This window comes from Coenobita brevimanus, chromosome 8 (assembly GCF_032717465.1).
Source record: "Coenobita brevimanus isolate Jiangsu-jjx chromosome 8, ASM3271746v2, whole genome shotgun sequence".
In the NCBI taxonomy this organism is placed as follows: domain Eukaryota; kingdom Metazoa; phylum Arthropoda; class Malacostraca; order Decapoda; family Coenobitidae; genus Coenobita; species Coenobita brevimanus.
This window is the reverse complement of record NC_136961.1, coordinates 43,129,318-43,146,446: the sequence shown is the minus strand read 5'-3', so window position 1 is coordinate 43,146,446 and position 17,129 is coordinate 43,129,318. Positions and strand designations below refer to the sequence as shown.

General features: G+C 38.5%; 1 protein-coding gene and 1 pseudogene across 2 annotated transcripts in view; one reads left to right on the top strand and one right to left on the bottom strand.

Annotated features, from left to right (window-relative positions):
* The window catches only part of pic (DNA damage-binding protein pic), a 31,171-nt gene that overhangs the window by 2,621 nt on the left and 11,421 nt on the right, over window positions 1-17,129 (top strand). For both annotated transcript variants that reach the window (XR_013898449.1, XM_080276975.1), the window contains exons 4-17: window positions 967-1,102; window positions 1,473-1,611; window positions 2,726-2,875; window positions 3,570-3,711; window positions 3,846-4,067; window positions 6,733-6,892; window positions 8,147-8,255; window positions 10,740-10,918; window positions 11,403-11,563; window positions 13,224-13,354; window positions 13,787-13,971; window positions 14,479-14,602; window positions 15,632-15,839; window positions 16,055-16,233. Coding sequence is in view for 1 of the 2 variants with exons in the window: in XM_080276975.1 (XP_080133101.1) it covers window positions 967-1,102; window positions 1,473-1,611; window positions 2,726-2,875; window positions 3,570-3,711; window positions 3,846-4,067; window positions 6,733-6,892; window positions 8,147-8,255; window positions 10,740-10,918; window positions 11,403-11,563; window positions 13,224-13,354; window positions 13,787-13,971; window positions 14,479-14,602; window positions 15,632-15,839; window positions 16,055-16,233 (2,225 nt within the window). In the remaining variant the exon portion in view is untranslated. The remainder of the gene's footprint in view (window positions 1-966; window positions 1,103-1,472; window positions 1,612-2,725; window positions 2,876-3,569; window positions 3,712-3,845; window positions 4,068-6,732; window positions 6,893-8,146; window positions 8,256-10,739; window positions 10,919-11,402; window positions 11,564-13,223; window positions 13,355-13,786; window positions 13,972-14,478; window positions 14,603-15,631; window positions 15,840-16,054; window positions 16,234-17,129) is intronic.
* Window positions 9,014-9,132, bottom strand: LOC145408727 (5S ribosomal RNA; annotated as a pseudogene).

The window sequence follows — 17,129 nt, the reverse complement described above, 5'->3', positions numbered from 1 at the left end:
ACTGGTACAGATTTCCCCCCCCCCCCCATAAGTATGATAGATGACATGAAAAGAATGTTTAAGTTATCTAGTATATTTAAGCTTGATTTAAAATTTTCTGAATTCATGAGTACGTTTAGAAATATAGTACCGTAGGTATTAGATTTTTTCACACAGGTAGGCTATGTTATGTGACCTATGAAATGAATGACACATGTTCTTTGGTATATTTTAGCTTGATTAAAATTTATATTCATTACTGTACTACTTATGGAAATATATAATTGGTACAGATTTTTTTTCCACACAGTAATATATGAGTAGAATTGATTGTTGTCTGATACTTTTGAGACTGATTAAGAAATGCATTCAGTACAACTTTTAGCATCAATTAATTATTTCCCACGAATGTAATATATGACATGTGAGTATAATTTTCGTATTGTCACCTACGTATGAGACAGACAAGTGGCTAATTTACAGTATCTACATTCATGGCTGCATATGAATATAATAGGTACACTCTTTCTCCTCCTGCAGGTATGGTATATGACATGAACAGAATTTAAATGTTGTTTGGGACAGTCTAGCTGGTGTGCTGTGTATAGTACAGTATGTGATATATGGGAATATACTTGTTTAGTTGATTTATAGAACAGTACTGTATTAATCTGTAGTATAGCATACTTTGCATTGTATTTTAGCAGATATGGATTTTTGTTGGTGTTTTTATGGTGAGGTAAGGTGTAGGGCTGTATTCTAACACATGTAAGATTTTCTGGCACGTTGTTCTAGTGCATTATTTTGTATGTTAAGGAAGATTATTCTGTGTGATATGCATGTATATTTTATAGGGATATTGATTGTATTAATGCATACAAGGGGAACATTTACATTTCCGTAGTGCTCTTTGGATAGTGGTTAGACTTAGCTAAAGTAGAATTGTAGATTTTTAATGGATTAATTTTTTTATTTGTTGTGATGCAGGAAAGCCATGTGAAACAGGAATGATTGCCATTGTGGACCCTCAGGCACGCTGTATTGTGCTACGACTGTATGAGGGACTCATCAAGGTCATACCTCTCGACAAGGATAATAATGAACTCAAGGCATACAATATACGGTGAGCCTGAGATGTCTGTCTCTGCATAAAAATAAAATGTTACATATGCAGGCCTTGTCAGTTAGGTAACATCTGGAGCTTCCATACCCCACATTCTCCCATATTCGTTTATTTTTTTAGTGTACCACATTAGAAGCTCTTCAGGCTTTCTCTTTCATATTACCCTTTGAGTTTTCTTTTTCATATTATTCCAGATAACTAATTTTATGGTTGGGAGTAGCAACCTCTGTGTTACCCCCCCATCCTGCACCCCCAGGAGGATGAGGAATCAAGGCTTTACTCAAACTTTAGAATGCCATATTCATTCATTTTTTATTTATTTATTTATTTATTCATTTTTTTAAAATAATGACAAACACTTTGTTTACAGAGTTGATGAGCTTCAAATACAAGACATTGAATTTCTGTATGGCTGCTCCAACCCAACGATCATTGTGATATACCAGGACACTCATGGGAGACATATCAAAACACATGAAATCTCCCTCAAGGAAAAGGAGTTTTCTAAGGTAATATATCTGTTCTTTAGTTTCATTCTCTTGCTGCTCTTTTTCAGAGTAGGCAGAATGGTTTAGGAGGTTGTTTTGGGCATTTCTATTCAATTCCTTTTCATTTCTTTCTTTACATCTCAGTCATTCAGCACATCAGCATGAGCTTGCATAATTTATTTACTGGGCCTTGAACTGGCATAGTGCTGGTGTAGCATTATAATCTGTCCCCCTGTCCTGAGCTGTCCATCCCCTACAGCGCATGCACGGGGGTTGCCAGATGCTGCCACAAATATGCCATTTGTACTTGGCTTTCTGTAGGGGAAACCTGATCGGAGCCTCTCGTCCTTTGTATACAGGCGGCAAATGGTCATTCCGGCTTCTCGTATCGTTTTTCTCAAAGCTTCTCGGGTAGTTTCCACCCTTAAATTAAATTAGGTTAGGCGGGAAGTTGTAAAAATTCGAATTTCTAGGTATGAATGAATGAGGTTGGATAAACATAGTTATAATTAATTATCTGGGGACGAATTTTGTAATCTATGTTATCCCTGGAGAGATCAGAGGTCAAATGGCATGTCTGTGGCGGCCTCTGGCAACTTCCCGCACATGCGCCGTAGGGGGCGGGCAGTAGGGGGACATTAGAATGCTACACCGGTACCCAATTTTGTGTGTGTGTGTGTGTGTGTGTGTGTGTGTGTGTGTGTGTGTGTGTGTGTGTAATCCCCCACTCCTCATTAGTTGCCATGTGAAAGGAACCCCCCCTCCACCCTATCCTGGTATTTTATTTAAGGGTTCCCAGAGATCCCCCTACTGCGGAGACTTAATCCTTTGAAACATACTGTATATATATGTTTTGTATGGATCATTGCCTGTGGGTTGGAGCTAAAAGCTGTGAAAATTTGAAGGATGATTTAAATGGATACACATTGTTTTTATTTTAATAGCTAGCATGGCATATGGTATGTCAAAATGGTGTTCTTTCTTCTGTTTTCATGAAATGTGCTCATGTTGACACCCTTATAGTTTTTTTATGTGTTACGATACCGTTGACATGATCAAGGTGTCTGGAACATGTTAATCTTTAAGGACTTACTTCAGAGTGTTTGTTGTAAAATGTTTGCTATGTGTTTTACAGATGCCCTGGAAGCAAGATAATGTTGAAACAGAGGCATCAACAATCATTGCAGTACCAGAGCCCTATGGTGGAGCTATTATCATTGGACAAGAAACTATTACCTACCTTACTGGCACCGCACATGTGACAGTGGCTCCGCCTCTCATTAAGGTATTTTTTTTTCAAGTGGTAAAGTTTGTACATGTAATGTGATTTGTATTTCATGTGTAATTATTTGTTATTTGAAGGAAAAAGCACTAGTAATTGCTTGAGTGGTGAGTGACAGTTTGGCCTATTTATAACTGGGCATGTTGCATAATGGTTCTGCTTCTGTTGATTTTTTCTGCTCTTTGGACTCGGCCTTGCCTCATTCTTGGATGAGAAAAGAGGTCAAGATGATTATGAAATGTTATGTTTTTAACTTACTGACCTCATAAGGAAAATTATTATATGTTGTATAGTTTATATTTGTTTTTTCTACGAGTATTTTTTGCTGTTATGTCTAACAGCATTTGGATTGGCCCTATCAGATAAGTATGTGTGAAACCATAGAACATGGTGAAATATTTTGGGCTATCAGATGGAGCCAGGATTCCATGGGCTTAAATGACGAGTGAATGAAAGTGTGGCCCATTGAATTGCTCAAACTTTGGCTGTTTGGACGTTGCTAATCCTCACCCTGCCCAAGGGTGGGAAAGGAGGGCTGGATGATGATGATGATGTCTGCTACTCATGTAAACAGAATTTGTTATTTCTTTCCTGTGGGCAGAGAGGAGGGGTTTTGGTTCATACATATATTTCAGGTAATGAAACTATTATTCATCATTATATATCATGTAAGTGACTCGTTTCTGTGGTTTGACAGACAAGCACCATTGTATGTTATGGAAAAGTTGATGCGAATGGGTCAAGATACTTGCTTGGGGACATGTCTGGCCGACTTTTCATGTTGCTGCTAGACAAACCTGAGGACTTCTTTGAGGCTGTGGTCAAAGTTGAGTTATTAGGTGAGTCTCCATCCGTTGCATCATTTGTCTTCATTGCTCATTGTTGCTCATTTTATCTTTGGCACTCATGCAGTATATATATTGATTTTCTCTTTGTTTTCCTAATTTGTTGAATGATGATGGTGTTTTGACAGGTGAGACTTCAATTCCTGAATGCTTGACATACTTGGACAACGGTGTGGTGTTTGTGGGGTCCCGACTAGGAGACTCGCAACTGGTGAAGCTTAACACAGAACCAGATGCGGGGGGCCAGTATGTCACAGTGATGCAAACCTTCAACAATTTAGGCCCCATTGTTGACATGGTTGTGGTGGACCTGGAGCGACAGGGGCAGGGCCAGCTTGTCACATGCTCAGGTAAAGCTTACCATTCATCATGGTATAGGAAAAGACAGAGAAGCCTTATAGTTATGTAATTTTTCTGTCTTATCAGTTGCTTATGAGCTAGCTCATATCTGTTAGTAATTAGTCCCTTTAGAATGAGTAATAGATTCAGGGTATTCATATGTATTGGGATTGGTTGGTCTGCACATCAAAACTATTTTTGCACTTGGTATTGAGTGCAGTATTGATACCTTTCATTATCATCATCATCATCATCATCTTTCATTATTCATTAGTGTATGGAGGAAAGTTCATTAACTTGCATTGAGCTCCTTGTTTGCCGCCATGGTGGCACCAATATAACTTTGCGGCTCTTCTGCCCGGGAGAAGGGCAGCTTCAACCTGCAGTCTACCAGGTTTGTGTTCAGATGATCCCAGGGTCACAAAAGCAGCAGTTTCTTTATTGTGTTAGGTGGGGGCACTCACCATCCACACACTTAGTGTAGTGCATTGGGTGTCTCCATTTCCTCTCTTCCATCCTTCCACTTCCGTCTTTCTTTCCTTCATTCTTTCCTTCTTTGTTCTGCGTATGGGTGACTTTACACTCCCTCTTCCATCTTTCTCTCCTTCCATCTCTCCTCTTCCTTCTGCTTATGGGTGACTGTACACTGAGTGACAAGCCAAATGGTTTCCTGTACACCAGGGAACCATTTATTACACTGGGTGGTAACCATATAACCAAATAATGGTACCTGGTGGCTTAATGAGTAATTATGGCACTCCAGTTGGATTGAGCCGGTGCAGGTTTATATCCAAGGGGTGATTGGGGTTTATTGCTCGCGTAATGCTCCTCAGGGATGAGTGAGACTGGTCACCCTCATCGTAAATGTAGGACCAACTTGCCTAGCCCTGGGCTCTTATGCTTCTCATGGGAATACATAAGATTGGATGATGGATGGATGGATAGAAAATGTGTAAACAAAAATAATTTTTTTTCTTGCAGTACAGTAAACCTTCTGTGATTCGGATTAATTGGGGAGAACCCTATGTCGAATTTTCCAAAAATTCGAATTATTGGAGCTCATGCTTGCCCCTATCCACAGATCACACCCACGCTCACTAAAACATGGCTTTTTCACAAAAGCATTGAACAGTACAATATATTATTACTTTATACTCAAAGAGTGCACAATACAATAAATAAAATAGTGTCAGACCTTGATAATGAAGTCTTGCAACACAGTAGTAGAGTACAATACACTTAACTGTACTGAAGGTACTGTACAATTCTTAAAAATTACATTTATTACTACACTTATCACTACAAAAACTGTTCACGTTCACTTATCACTCGAACACTTTTCGGACTTGTGTCGGTTAATTTGAATTTCTATCTGAATTTAAATTATTTGTCTGGTGGTCAAAAAAGATCTGAATTAACCGATTTCCAAATTATTCGGGTTCGAATTAGAGAGGGTTTACTGTATATGTTTGTGTTTGATTATTAAAGAGATTTTCAGTTTCTTCAGAGAATGTTGTGTTTATGATATCATGGTTAGTAAGGTGTTTACCCTGCTTAATAGTACTGGTAGTTTGGCAATATATGGAACCTATTGTTGTTATTATTATCAACATTATCATCATCATCATCCAGACCTCCTTTCCCCAGGGTGAGGAGTAGCAACGTTTAGACAACCTAAGTTTGCCCAATTCAATGGGCCATGCATCCATTGACTCATCATTCAAGCCCACGAAATCCTAGCTCCATCAGATAAGCAAAAAAAAAAAAATTCACCACATTCTGTAGCGTCACATATACCCATCTGATAAGAGTCAGTCCGAATGCTGTCACGTTAAAAAAGGGTGCCAAATCCCTGGTTATGTGTTTATTCGCACCAAATTCATGCAGCCAGCTCTGTCTCTTTTCAGTCCCATAGTCTCACCAACTGCCATATCTCTCATCCTCATGCTCATCCACTATATCCTTGCACCTTCTTCTTGGCCTGCCTGGCCACCTACCCCCTTCAAACTCGCTCAGATATATCTTTTTCACCACTCTATTGTCATCCATTCTCTCCATGCAACCAAACCATCTCAGTACACTCTCTTCGATTCTGGTATTATCATCATCATCATCGTCCAATCCTGTGGCGCCCCATGAGGAGCGTAGGTTCCATGGGCTAGGCAAGTTGGTCCTGACATTTAAGATGAGAGTGACCAACCTCACTCATCCCTGAGTGGCATTATATGAGCAATAAACCCCAATCACCCCTTAGATATAAACTTGCATAGGCTCAATCTGATTGAGCGCCTTAATTACCCACTAAACCACCAGCTGCCATAATTTGGTCATATGGTTACCACTCAGCATAGTAAATGGTTTCCTGGTGTACGGGAAATCATTTGGCTTGTCACTCAGTGTAGAGTCACCCGTAGGCAGAAGGAAGAGGAAAGAATGACAGAATAGGGAGTGTAAAGTCATCCCTAGGCAGAAGGAGGAGGAAAGAATGAAGGATGTATGGTACTTACCTGTTTTAAAGATTGAAGATTCACAAGTTTACGTTTTTATATTTAATTCATTTTTTATGTAATGAGACCTTTTTTGCCAGAACTGTAACTGTAGATATACAGAATATGTGTTTTATACTGATTTGAGTGCAAGGAATAAATTAGTCACATATTATTTTTCCAATTCTAGGGTCATTCAAGGAAGGTTCATTGCGAATCATACGCAATGGCATTGGCATTCATGAGCAGGCGTCTATTGAGCTGGTGGGCATAAAAGGGATGTGGTCATTGAGTGTGAATTCTCCAAACTATCACAACACAATTGTCTTGTCATTTGTTGGTTTAACAAGGTAAGCTTTTTTAAGTACTGCATAATTGTTGCTAAGTTTTTAATATGAAATTTTTACATTAAAATGGTAAGGACCATGTAAAGTGCAAAATGTTAAATCGAAGGTCAGATGTTCAGTACTGATTTCTTGAAAATGGATTACTAATTTAGATAATCTTTCATGATACTTGACTATCCAGCAGATGGGGGGAGAGGAAAGACACATGTTCCTTGTGTCTTGTTCATGCAACCAGAAGTAAGGGAGTAATTTGGTCTGGTAATCCCACTACCTCCAAACAGACAAAAAGTGCTACAGAAACTGATATGAGCTTTGATAGTCTAGCCATTGTTCCCCCTTTGATGCAAGAGGATAATGTAGGTTTGGCCGTTACTGTTATTTCTTAACCTGTTCAGTGTGTTTACATTCTCCATATTTAATTCTTACTAGCTCCAAGTGATTTTATGTACCGTAATTGAGGGGTGAGTTTGAGTTAGAGGAGTTATATATATATAGCATTTGTTAATCCCTTCACTACTAGGGGCTCTTATCATCATCATCGTCTAATCCTGTGTTGCCCCATGAGGAGCGTAGGAGCCCAGGGCTAGACAAGTTAGTCCTGACATTTAAGATGAGAATGACCAGCTTCACTCATCCCTGAGTGGCATTACGTGAGCAATAAACCCCAACCATTCCCTGAATATAAACCTGCACCGGCTCTATCCGATTGGAGCACCATAGTTACCCACTAAACCACCAGGCGACATAATTTGGTTATATGGCTACCACTCAGCGTAGTAAATGGTTTTCTGGTGTACAGGAAATAATTTGGCTCTTCATTTAGAGTAGAGTCACCCATAGGTAGAAGAAGAGGAAAGAATGGGAATAAATTTGCCTAGATGTAGCAAGATTAATATAAAAATTTGTTGTTGGATTGTAGGGACCAACACCTGTCTGTAGGCATTCCAGTCATCCTTGTCATGTTTTCCCCAGAGCAAGCAGACTAATTGCTGTATTTCTTAGTTTCTTATGAACTGCTATTTCTGCAATTCATTAAAAAAAAAATAATAAGTACCGTATATAAATTAAGTTCATCAGCCACACTGACGTGTGCAAGCATGTTGGAGCCTTTATAAGTGACAGCAAAATATAGATAAGATTTACAGTACAGTATTTTCTATGATGAATTTTAACCTGTCAATGTGACTTCATAAAGATCACAATTTTTTATGACTTTTTTTTTATGACTTGCCTCGTTTTTCGTGACGTTTTCATCAGAGTGCTGACCTTGAGTGGAGAGGAGGTTGAGGAGACAGATATTGCTGGATTTGTCTCAGACCAACAGACCTTCCTATGTGCAAATGTTCGCTATGACCAGTTATTACAGGTAAAGATCACTACCATTTTTCTCTCTCTCTCTCTCTCTCTCTCCTGACTCTGGACTCTACCTCACCTCATCCTTGAGTGAGAAAATAGGTATGGGTAATGATGATGATGGATGTTTTCATCTGACTGAAGTGGGCCACTTACAGCTTGAATACTAAGTCTTGGTTGTGTGAAATTAAATGCTGTACAAGGTTGAAATGAAGTCATAATTATGCTCCAGTCTGACTTCCTCAGATTGGTCAGGGATTTGTCTGGTGAAAAACTGACGTAAGTAATTGTATAGGTGTTATACATTTTCATCATCATCATCATCTAATCCTGTTTTGTCCCATGAAGAGTGTAGGAGCCAGGGGCAAAGCAAATTGATTCTGACATTTAAGATGAGAGTGACCAGCTTCACACATCCCTGAGTGGCATTATGTGAGCAATAAACCCCAACCATCCCTTGGATATAAACCAACATAGGCTCACTCTGGTTGGAGCACCTTAATTACCCACTAAACCATCAGGTGCCATAATTTGGTTATATGGTTACCACCCAATGTAGTAAATGGTTTCCTGGTGTTCAGGAAACCATTTGGCTTGTCACTTAGTGTAGTGTCATGCATAGACAGAAGGAAGAGGAAAGAATGAAGGAAAGAAAGACAGAAGAGGAAGGAAGGAAAGAAAGAAGGAAGAGAGGAAAGAGCAGTCCCCCGAGTGCAGCACTACATTGAGTGAGTGGATGGTGAGCACCCCCTACCTACCACTATAACATTATGCCAACAACGTATGGTGTTCCCAGGTGGTCACCCATCCAAGTACTAACCAGACCCAACATTTCTTAACTTTGCTGATCAGACGAGAAGCGGTGCATTCAGCATGGTTTGGCTGTTTTACCTAGAATAATTCAGTGAGTACAGGCAGTCCTCATTATTACAGTAGTAGGGGATGAATTTGGAAATACTGCATCTTTATTCATAGAGTTTGGGCTGGATTTTAGCAGTAACTGGCAAACCCACTTCACAGGTAGCAGTGGAATTCCCCTCCCCTCTTCTCTCAACCCTACCCCCAATATGAGCGGTAAGAACGTCGAGGGTAGAGTTGCAAGAGGCAAACCAAAAGAGGCCTGGGAATAGGTCATAGAGTGTTACCTCAAATGAGGACAGCCTGTAATAGTACCATATATTGGTGGAGGGGTTGCTTGTTTTCTGAATTGTGCAATTGAATATGGTGGTCTTTTCCCCCCCCCCTCCCTTTTTTTCCCTCCAATAATTGATCGTGTAACGTGATACCATGAAAAAGACCCTCATTAATCGTGGTGAGATACCACCATATTCCAAGTATAGTATTCCCTTCACTGTAATGTTGTAATTATCATGCAAATCAGCTTACGACCGAGTAATTTTATAACCTTGAAGGTAGTGGGATATGGTGGATGAGTGTGTGAGGGAGAAAGGTGTGGAAGTCGATGAGGCTAGGGCAGGGGTTCCCACCCTGGTGCTCGCGAGCTCCACTGTGCTCTCTGATGGTCTGGCAGTGCTCTTTCACAGTGGATAAAATCATGCTCGCGAGCACCAGCTCTTTGTAGGCCTAACTGCCGTATTCATAATCCCCTGTAAGACCATCAACATCATCATCCGTTTCTTTTGTATTATTTATGTGTGTGTATATATATATATATATATATATATATATATATATACACACACACACACACACATATATATATATATATATATATATATATATATATATATATATATACACACACTCACACACACATATATATATATATATATATATATAGAACTTACGCATACTAATTGGACTGCTTCTTAATACCCAAACTGTAAAATTATAGTGGTGCTGTCATAGTTATCCAGAAAACAGGTGGGTGCTCATCAGCTTAAAAAGGTTGGGAACCCCTGGGCTAGGGGACTGACAAGAGATCGAGCTGGCTGGATGAATGTTGTGAGAAGAAGTGCATGATCAGGAATTTGGCACCCCTTCTTAACATGACGGCGTCCGGATTGACTTTGTCGGATACGTTTATGTGAAGTTACAGAAGATGTTGAAAGTTTTTGGTGTATCTGATAGAGCCAGGATTCTGGGGGCTTGAATGATGAATGAATGGATGTGTGGCCCATTGAATTGGGCAAACATGGGCTCTGTGGACGTTGCTACTCCTCACCCTGCCCTAGGGTGGGAATGGAGGTCTGGGTGATGATGGTGGTGTTGACGATGCATGTTGGGCACCATGTATTGTTGTAAAGGTGTAGTGTTACTGCTGCTTTGACATGGGAAGGAAAAGATTGTAGTTACCCTGGTTACTGTGCTGTACCATATTTTTCTTATCTGACTAGTGTTACCAAGATCAAAGAACCATGAGCAGGTTCTATCTTCCCCATACAAAAATAGGAAAATTAGGATAAATTGATGATAATTGTAACTCTAATAGGTTAATGCTTCACAATGGTTCATTTTTAGTACTCAATTTTTGTAGGTAACAGGAACGTCATGCAGACTGGTGAGCGAGAGTAGTGGGCAGTTGGTGTGTGAGTGGCGACCTCCTGAGGGACGCAACATCTCAGTTGTAGCTGCCAATGTGAACCAGGTTGTTACTGCAGCTGGCCAGCATATTTATTATCTGATCATCCAGCCAGCAAATCTCAAATTAGAAGCGTATGTATCAGTCATTTTGTAGCATGTGCTTTGCATGTAATGTACTTATTGTTAATAGACATTATATCCATCAGTATGTTGTGGAATGGATAGTATCTCTTCACCACTTTGTGCCCTAATTTGCATTCTGTGGGACAGACAAGCTAAAAATGATTGCCTACTTAATGGATTAATGTACTTGCAATAAAAGTAGGCTGACAAAATTTATGTTGTCCCACATGAGACCATATCTTTGCTTCACTCAGGAAGTCTTGCTGTTCCAAAAAACTGATGATCTGCTCTATGCAAATTGTTTTAAACATATTATGGTTAGTTTCATTTTCAAGTTAAAAACATGCATCTGCTTGAATATTTTTTATTAATATTAAAAGCATATGAAGAGGTTGTTAATACTGAGACAGACTCAAGTAAGCATAGCACTTGAAACATGGGATGATACCTAGCAAGATTTTCGAGAAATCAGAGAGTGAATTATGATTTTCAGACAGACAACAGTAGAGCATGAAGTAGCTTGTCTTGACGTGTCACCCCTTTGGGAGGAAGAAATGGCATCAGTGGTGGCAGTGGGATTGTGGACAGATATTTCTGCACGTGTTTTGGCCTTACCCACATTGGAAGAGAATGCCAAAGAGTTCCTTGGAGGAGGTATGTATATAAGTCTTGTGAAATGTTTTCTCATTTTTAAAGACTATTTTTGCCTAACGACAAATTCTTCTATTCTGTGAAGGGAGATTCCCAACCAGAAGGGGTGAATTTCCATGATCAGTAATAAGTACAGCTTGGTAGAATGCTGATTAACCCATCATTATGTTTTTTTTTTTTTTTTTTTTTTTTTTTTTTTTTTAAATATAAATTCTGCAGCCTATCAAGGAGCATTACAAATGAGAGTTAATGAAAGCTATATCAGTTCTCTCCTAAGTGAAATAAAATCATGTGGCAGTAACAACCCTCTCAAAAGTAACATAAGGTTATATATTATTGGACTCAAGGGTGCCATAGATAGAAAGTAAAATTAACTGAATGGACAAAGGAACATATCGAATGAACAACCATTCAGTGTATATGAGAAACAATGGAGGGAAATAATATCCAGCGGTTACTGTACTTTGTACTGTAGAGTCCAGAATCATGAAAGAATCCAGTGAGCTAGATTCTAATTGTCCTCACCCCATGCAAACATAGAAAAAGGGTTCACACATTTTTAGATATGGTTCATAAAAGCCTTTAGGATTGAGCCTTTCTATTGCTGTCCAGGTTAAAAAAAGGGGTGCAGAGCTTTTCATGTGCATCTTCATATCTGCATCATCCTTTTCAGTCCTATGTCAATGCTTTTGCTTCCTTAGCTTCCATACCTTGAATTTTCACACATTCACTTATCATAACTGTCCTCCTTGGTCATCCATACTTCCTCTCTCATTCAAACTCACTCATGTATTGTAAGTTTTCATTGTCACTTTTTTTTTTTTTTTTCCCCATAAGTTTCCAGTAAATTTCCCTGGAAAATTCTGTTACCACGTATATAGTTTCCTCCAGCTTACAGTACCATTTGTATGGAAATGATTGTAAAACTTTTTAAATATACAGTATCTATAACTTATAATGAAGATTTCCTGTGTGCCCCTTTAACTTCCCTTTTCCCATTCATTCTGTACATGACTGTATTATGTATGCATTTTTTTACTCCTTGATCAACTGACTTTCGTACTCCGTGTCTTTGAGTGAGAGGCAAGTTTTGTAATGTGTACAATCCACAATCCTTGTATTTTGCATATCCCTGCATATTGTACCCTGTTGGTACTCTCTCCTGTCAATTACTTTGCTGCCTTAGCTTCCATACCTCACAGACTCACACATTTACTTACCATATCAGGATATCTCCTTTGTGGCCTTTTGTAACTTGTCCCACCCTCAGACTCACATAGACCCTTTTTCACCACTCTAGTCATTTTCATTCCCATTTAAGTAATCATGCCATCTAAGCACATTTTCCTAACTTCTGGTCAATAGCCTTTCCATATTTTACTTAGCTGTATAATGACTCCTCTGATTTGATGCACATAAAGATTAGCTGATCAGTGAAGCTATATTCAGTGTGGTAGTGGAGGGAACTATTAATGTATGCAGTAGTGTAAAAACAGGTTAGATTGCCATATGAAAGTAATGTCTGTTTGTGTTGTATAGTATTTATTGTAGATTATGGGTGTAAAGTGTTTATTGTGGAATAAGAATATCATGTAACTCATTTTCTAGTATGCCCGTCTTTATGCTCCATTGATATACTGTGTACCTTTTCTTATGTAATTAGATATCATCCCACGATCAATCCTTATGACAACATTTGAGGGCCATCATTACCTGTTGTGTGCCATGGGAGATGGTCAACTCTTCTACTTCATATATTCCCCCACTACTGGATACCTTGCAGACAAAAAGAAGGTCAGTTGCTTCTTCTTTATTTACAGTAGCTTTGTAGATTGAGACTTATTATTACTTGCAGAAATAATGTTGCCTCCAATTTCTACATTTATCATCATGATAACACTTATCGCATAGGGACACAAAGTTCTTATATTCACAGTAGTATCTGACATTTTTAGTGCAACATTGAACCAATCTCATATTATAAATAACAAAGACCATGTCAGCAGTGTTTTCTGTGATACACACATCTGGATGGTTGTACTTCATTTTTAGTATGTTAATTATATATACAGTACTGAGTTAATCACCTCTTCTTAGCCTTTACATTTGTTTTCACCATTTAATACCTTATTATCTTTACTGTGTCACCCTGTTTTCCAGCTATTCATTTGTCCATATGATCATGTACCATATAGCTGATGAATAATTGAAGCATTTCTGTTTCAGGTTGTTTTAGGAACTCAGCCTACAACTCTGCGAAGATTCTGTTCTCTTTCATCTACTAATGTGTTTGCCTGCTCTGACAGACCCACTGTTATATATTCGTCCAATCACAAACTAGTGTTTTCCAAAGTTAATTTGAGAGAAGTTACACACATGTGCCCTCTCAATGCAGAAGCTTACCCAAACAGGTAAGAATTTGGATAACCTAATATTGGAGGTACAGTCAGGGATAGAAGTTCACCTACAATTCCACTGCATTTATTTCACTCTTAAGGCATGTACATCAGTTTCTTCCTACACACATCATATCAAGAGTCAGTTATGGGCAAAAAAGGATAGGAAGCCTCCGTCAGGTAAGGAATATCGGTCAACTGGGAAGGAGCAGAGCAGAAAAACTGAAATATTAGTGCAGCTTTTGTCTCAGCAGATAGTTGAAATAGAAGTACCCAGTAAGTCAGACAGTTGATAAATGTAGCCCATTTCTGCACTACGCACCTCAGAGGTGTAATATGGGACTTAGTTTACCAGTTTTACCATATGCATTAGCACAGGAGAAATATTAGGTAGTGCTTATAATATGTTTGATAAATAATTGTGTCTGTGATCCCTAAGGGTAACGTATAAATTATTACACTTTTGTTATAACTTCATTTTATAGTAGTCATATTAATTCTTTTTTCTTGGTTTATTTTTAGCCTTGCCTTAGCCACAAGTGAGGGTATAACAATTGGCACGATTGATGAAATTCAGAAGTTGCACATACGAACAGTTCCGTTGGGAGAAACTCCTCGTCGCATTGCCTATCAAGAGGAAACTGAGGTAATTATTATTTACTGAATGGATGTTCTATACCAATATATCTTCATTATTTACTGTAAAGAGATCATATAATGACCAAACCCAGAAGACATTCTGCCTTGTGATACTGTGACATAGTACAGCGGCCTTTCAGTAGTACCAAGAGCTTTATTCCTTGAGAATATTAGGATATCAAAATTAGCAGTAATGAACTTTAGTATACTGTTATGTAATATAATTGTTTGCTCATAAAGGACCTTAAGCATCAAACCACCTCTCATTATTCTCTCACCATCATCTGAGAAGTAAGGGCTTGATAAAACAAGAGATAAAAAAAAGTGATGGAAATGAAAGTTTAGAATATAAGCAAGGAGGAAATGAAATATTTTTCCAGATAATTTGATACAAACCTAGGTGTGTTTTGTGCGTATAGCAGCATATCATATAATACATAGTTTAAAGTCTCACCTGCTGTCAGTTGCATTTGGTGCTGGTATGGTATTGTCAGATGGACATTGTAATGTTCGTAGCAAAAGTTATGTGGTCGTAGTTTTAGCCTCCTGTGCAAAAAAATTAACAGTCGTTGAGCAGATCAGTGCTGCTTTTATCACTAGGTTATGAGGATAACTTCTCTGTTTTCCTTTTATTGTAGGATCCTACACATCTTTCTGAAGTGATAGGAAGTTAGTCCTGGATGATGGTGGTAATTTATACCATACACTCCTAGGGGTTAGTCATAAAACAAAAATAATGCAGGTGGTAATTTATACCATACACTCCTAGGGGTTAGTCATAAAACAAAAATATTGCAGGTGGTAATTTATACCATACACTCCTAGGAGTTAGTCATAAAACAAAAATAATGCAGTTAATCATAAAACAAAAATAATGCAGTGTTGTGTTGAATTTAAGGCTTATCATGCTGTAGACTGAGTTACTTATATGACTATACGGATTATTGCCAATCCAGAATTTGTGCTTTCAGATAACGCAGAGTTATTGCACAGTCCAGACTGGTTGGATAGTTATGCCAAAAATGTGTTGTTACAGACTTTTGGTGTGATAACCATGCGCATGGATGTGATGGACAACAACGGCCTGCGCATTGGTGATGCGTGTGCTTCCCTGGGTGCCCACTCCTCGTCTTCTGCCTCCACTACTTCTAGCCTGCTCAAACCCCCTGTCCAGCCTCCCCCTGAGCCAGGTCAAGAGGTGGAGACACATAACCTTCTTGTCATATCCCAAAACACCTTTGAAGGTAAGAAGAAGAAAAAATTGAATTACCTATAAGTATCATTGTTATTACCGGTACATACCTGTGATTTTATGATAGTCCTATATTTCTTGAAGTAGTAAATGTTGCACACCTAATAATAATGTTTTTCTTACGTGTTGACTCTATAGTACTGTGTTACAGGTTGATCATGGTAAAAATTCTCAGGATTCTGTCTCTTTCTGTGTCTCTCTTGATAGTTCTACATTGCCATAGTTTTCATCCTGGGGAGTACGCCCTCAGCATCTGCTCCACTCGTCTAAAGGATGATCCAACCATCTATTATGTAGTTGGCACTGCTCTTGTCAACCCAGAGGAGTCTGAAGCCAAGCTGGGTCGGATCATTCTGTTCTCATTTGCTGACGGCAAACTGCAGCAGGTGAGTTTTGTGTGTGTGCATGCGTGCATGCATGCACATACCAATATATGTATATACAGTATATATACATACTGTATATACAGTATACCGTATATAATTTATGTGACTTTGGATCATTGAGATATCTCTTATAAGAAAGAACGTAAATAAATGTAAACTCTGTTGATGGATGATGTTTGATAAATTTAGTCTTATATCAGTCTTTATGCTGCTACAATGAATGTTGTTCTCATAAATCCCTTCCATTATGACACCTGCAGTGCAGTTCACACACACATCCTTATTCTGCCCAGTTCTCTTATACAGGAAATAAATGGTATTTTCAGTCCATGTACATTGCTATTCATAGACAGTTTTTCTTGGTCCGTCACCCTATCCAGTCTTTCAAACTTCTTTCAAATGTGTCTTCAGGTTTTATGAAATTAACTTCTTGATTATGGCTTTCCTTTGCCTCTCGTAGGAAGATAACGGCATTTGTTGGGTTTCTGTGTATGATGCCTTCTTCCTTTTTAGTGGCTGAAATATTGATGAGTGTGGGTTGAGAGAGTACCATATTGCATTAGTTAACATGATAAGGTTTGGTTGTGCATAGAAGAAGAATGAACTGTGTTTAACATTTCATAATGTACCATATTACAGTACTGGTATTGCAACAGTTGCAGAACTCATTATCCTTTCATGTGTTGTGCTGTCACTTGAAGTCAGTGCTTTTATGTAACAGTTTCCTCCTGTCTTTATCATGAATGCTTGCATTGATTTTATATTTACATTTATATTAAAGAGTATTAAAGAACAAGATTTACTATGGAGGAAATGTTCTTGTCAAGTTAAGGCAAGAAATTTGAAGCCATGAATGTTTAACAAATGATAGTACAGTATGGCCATTTTTCCTGGAC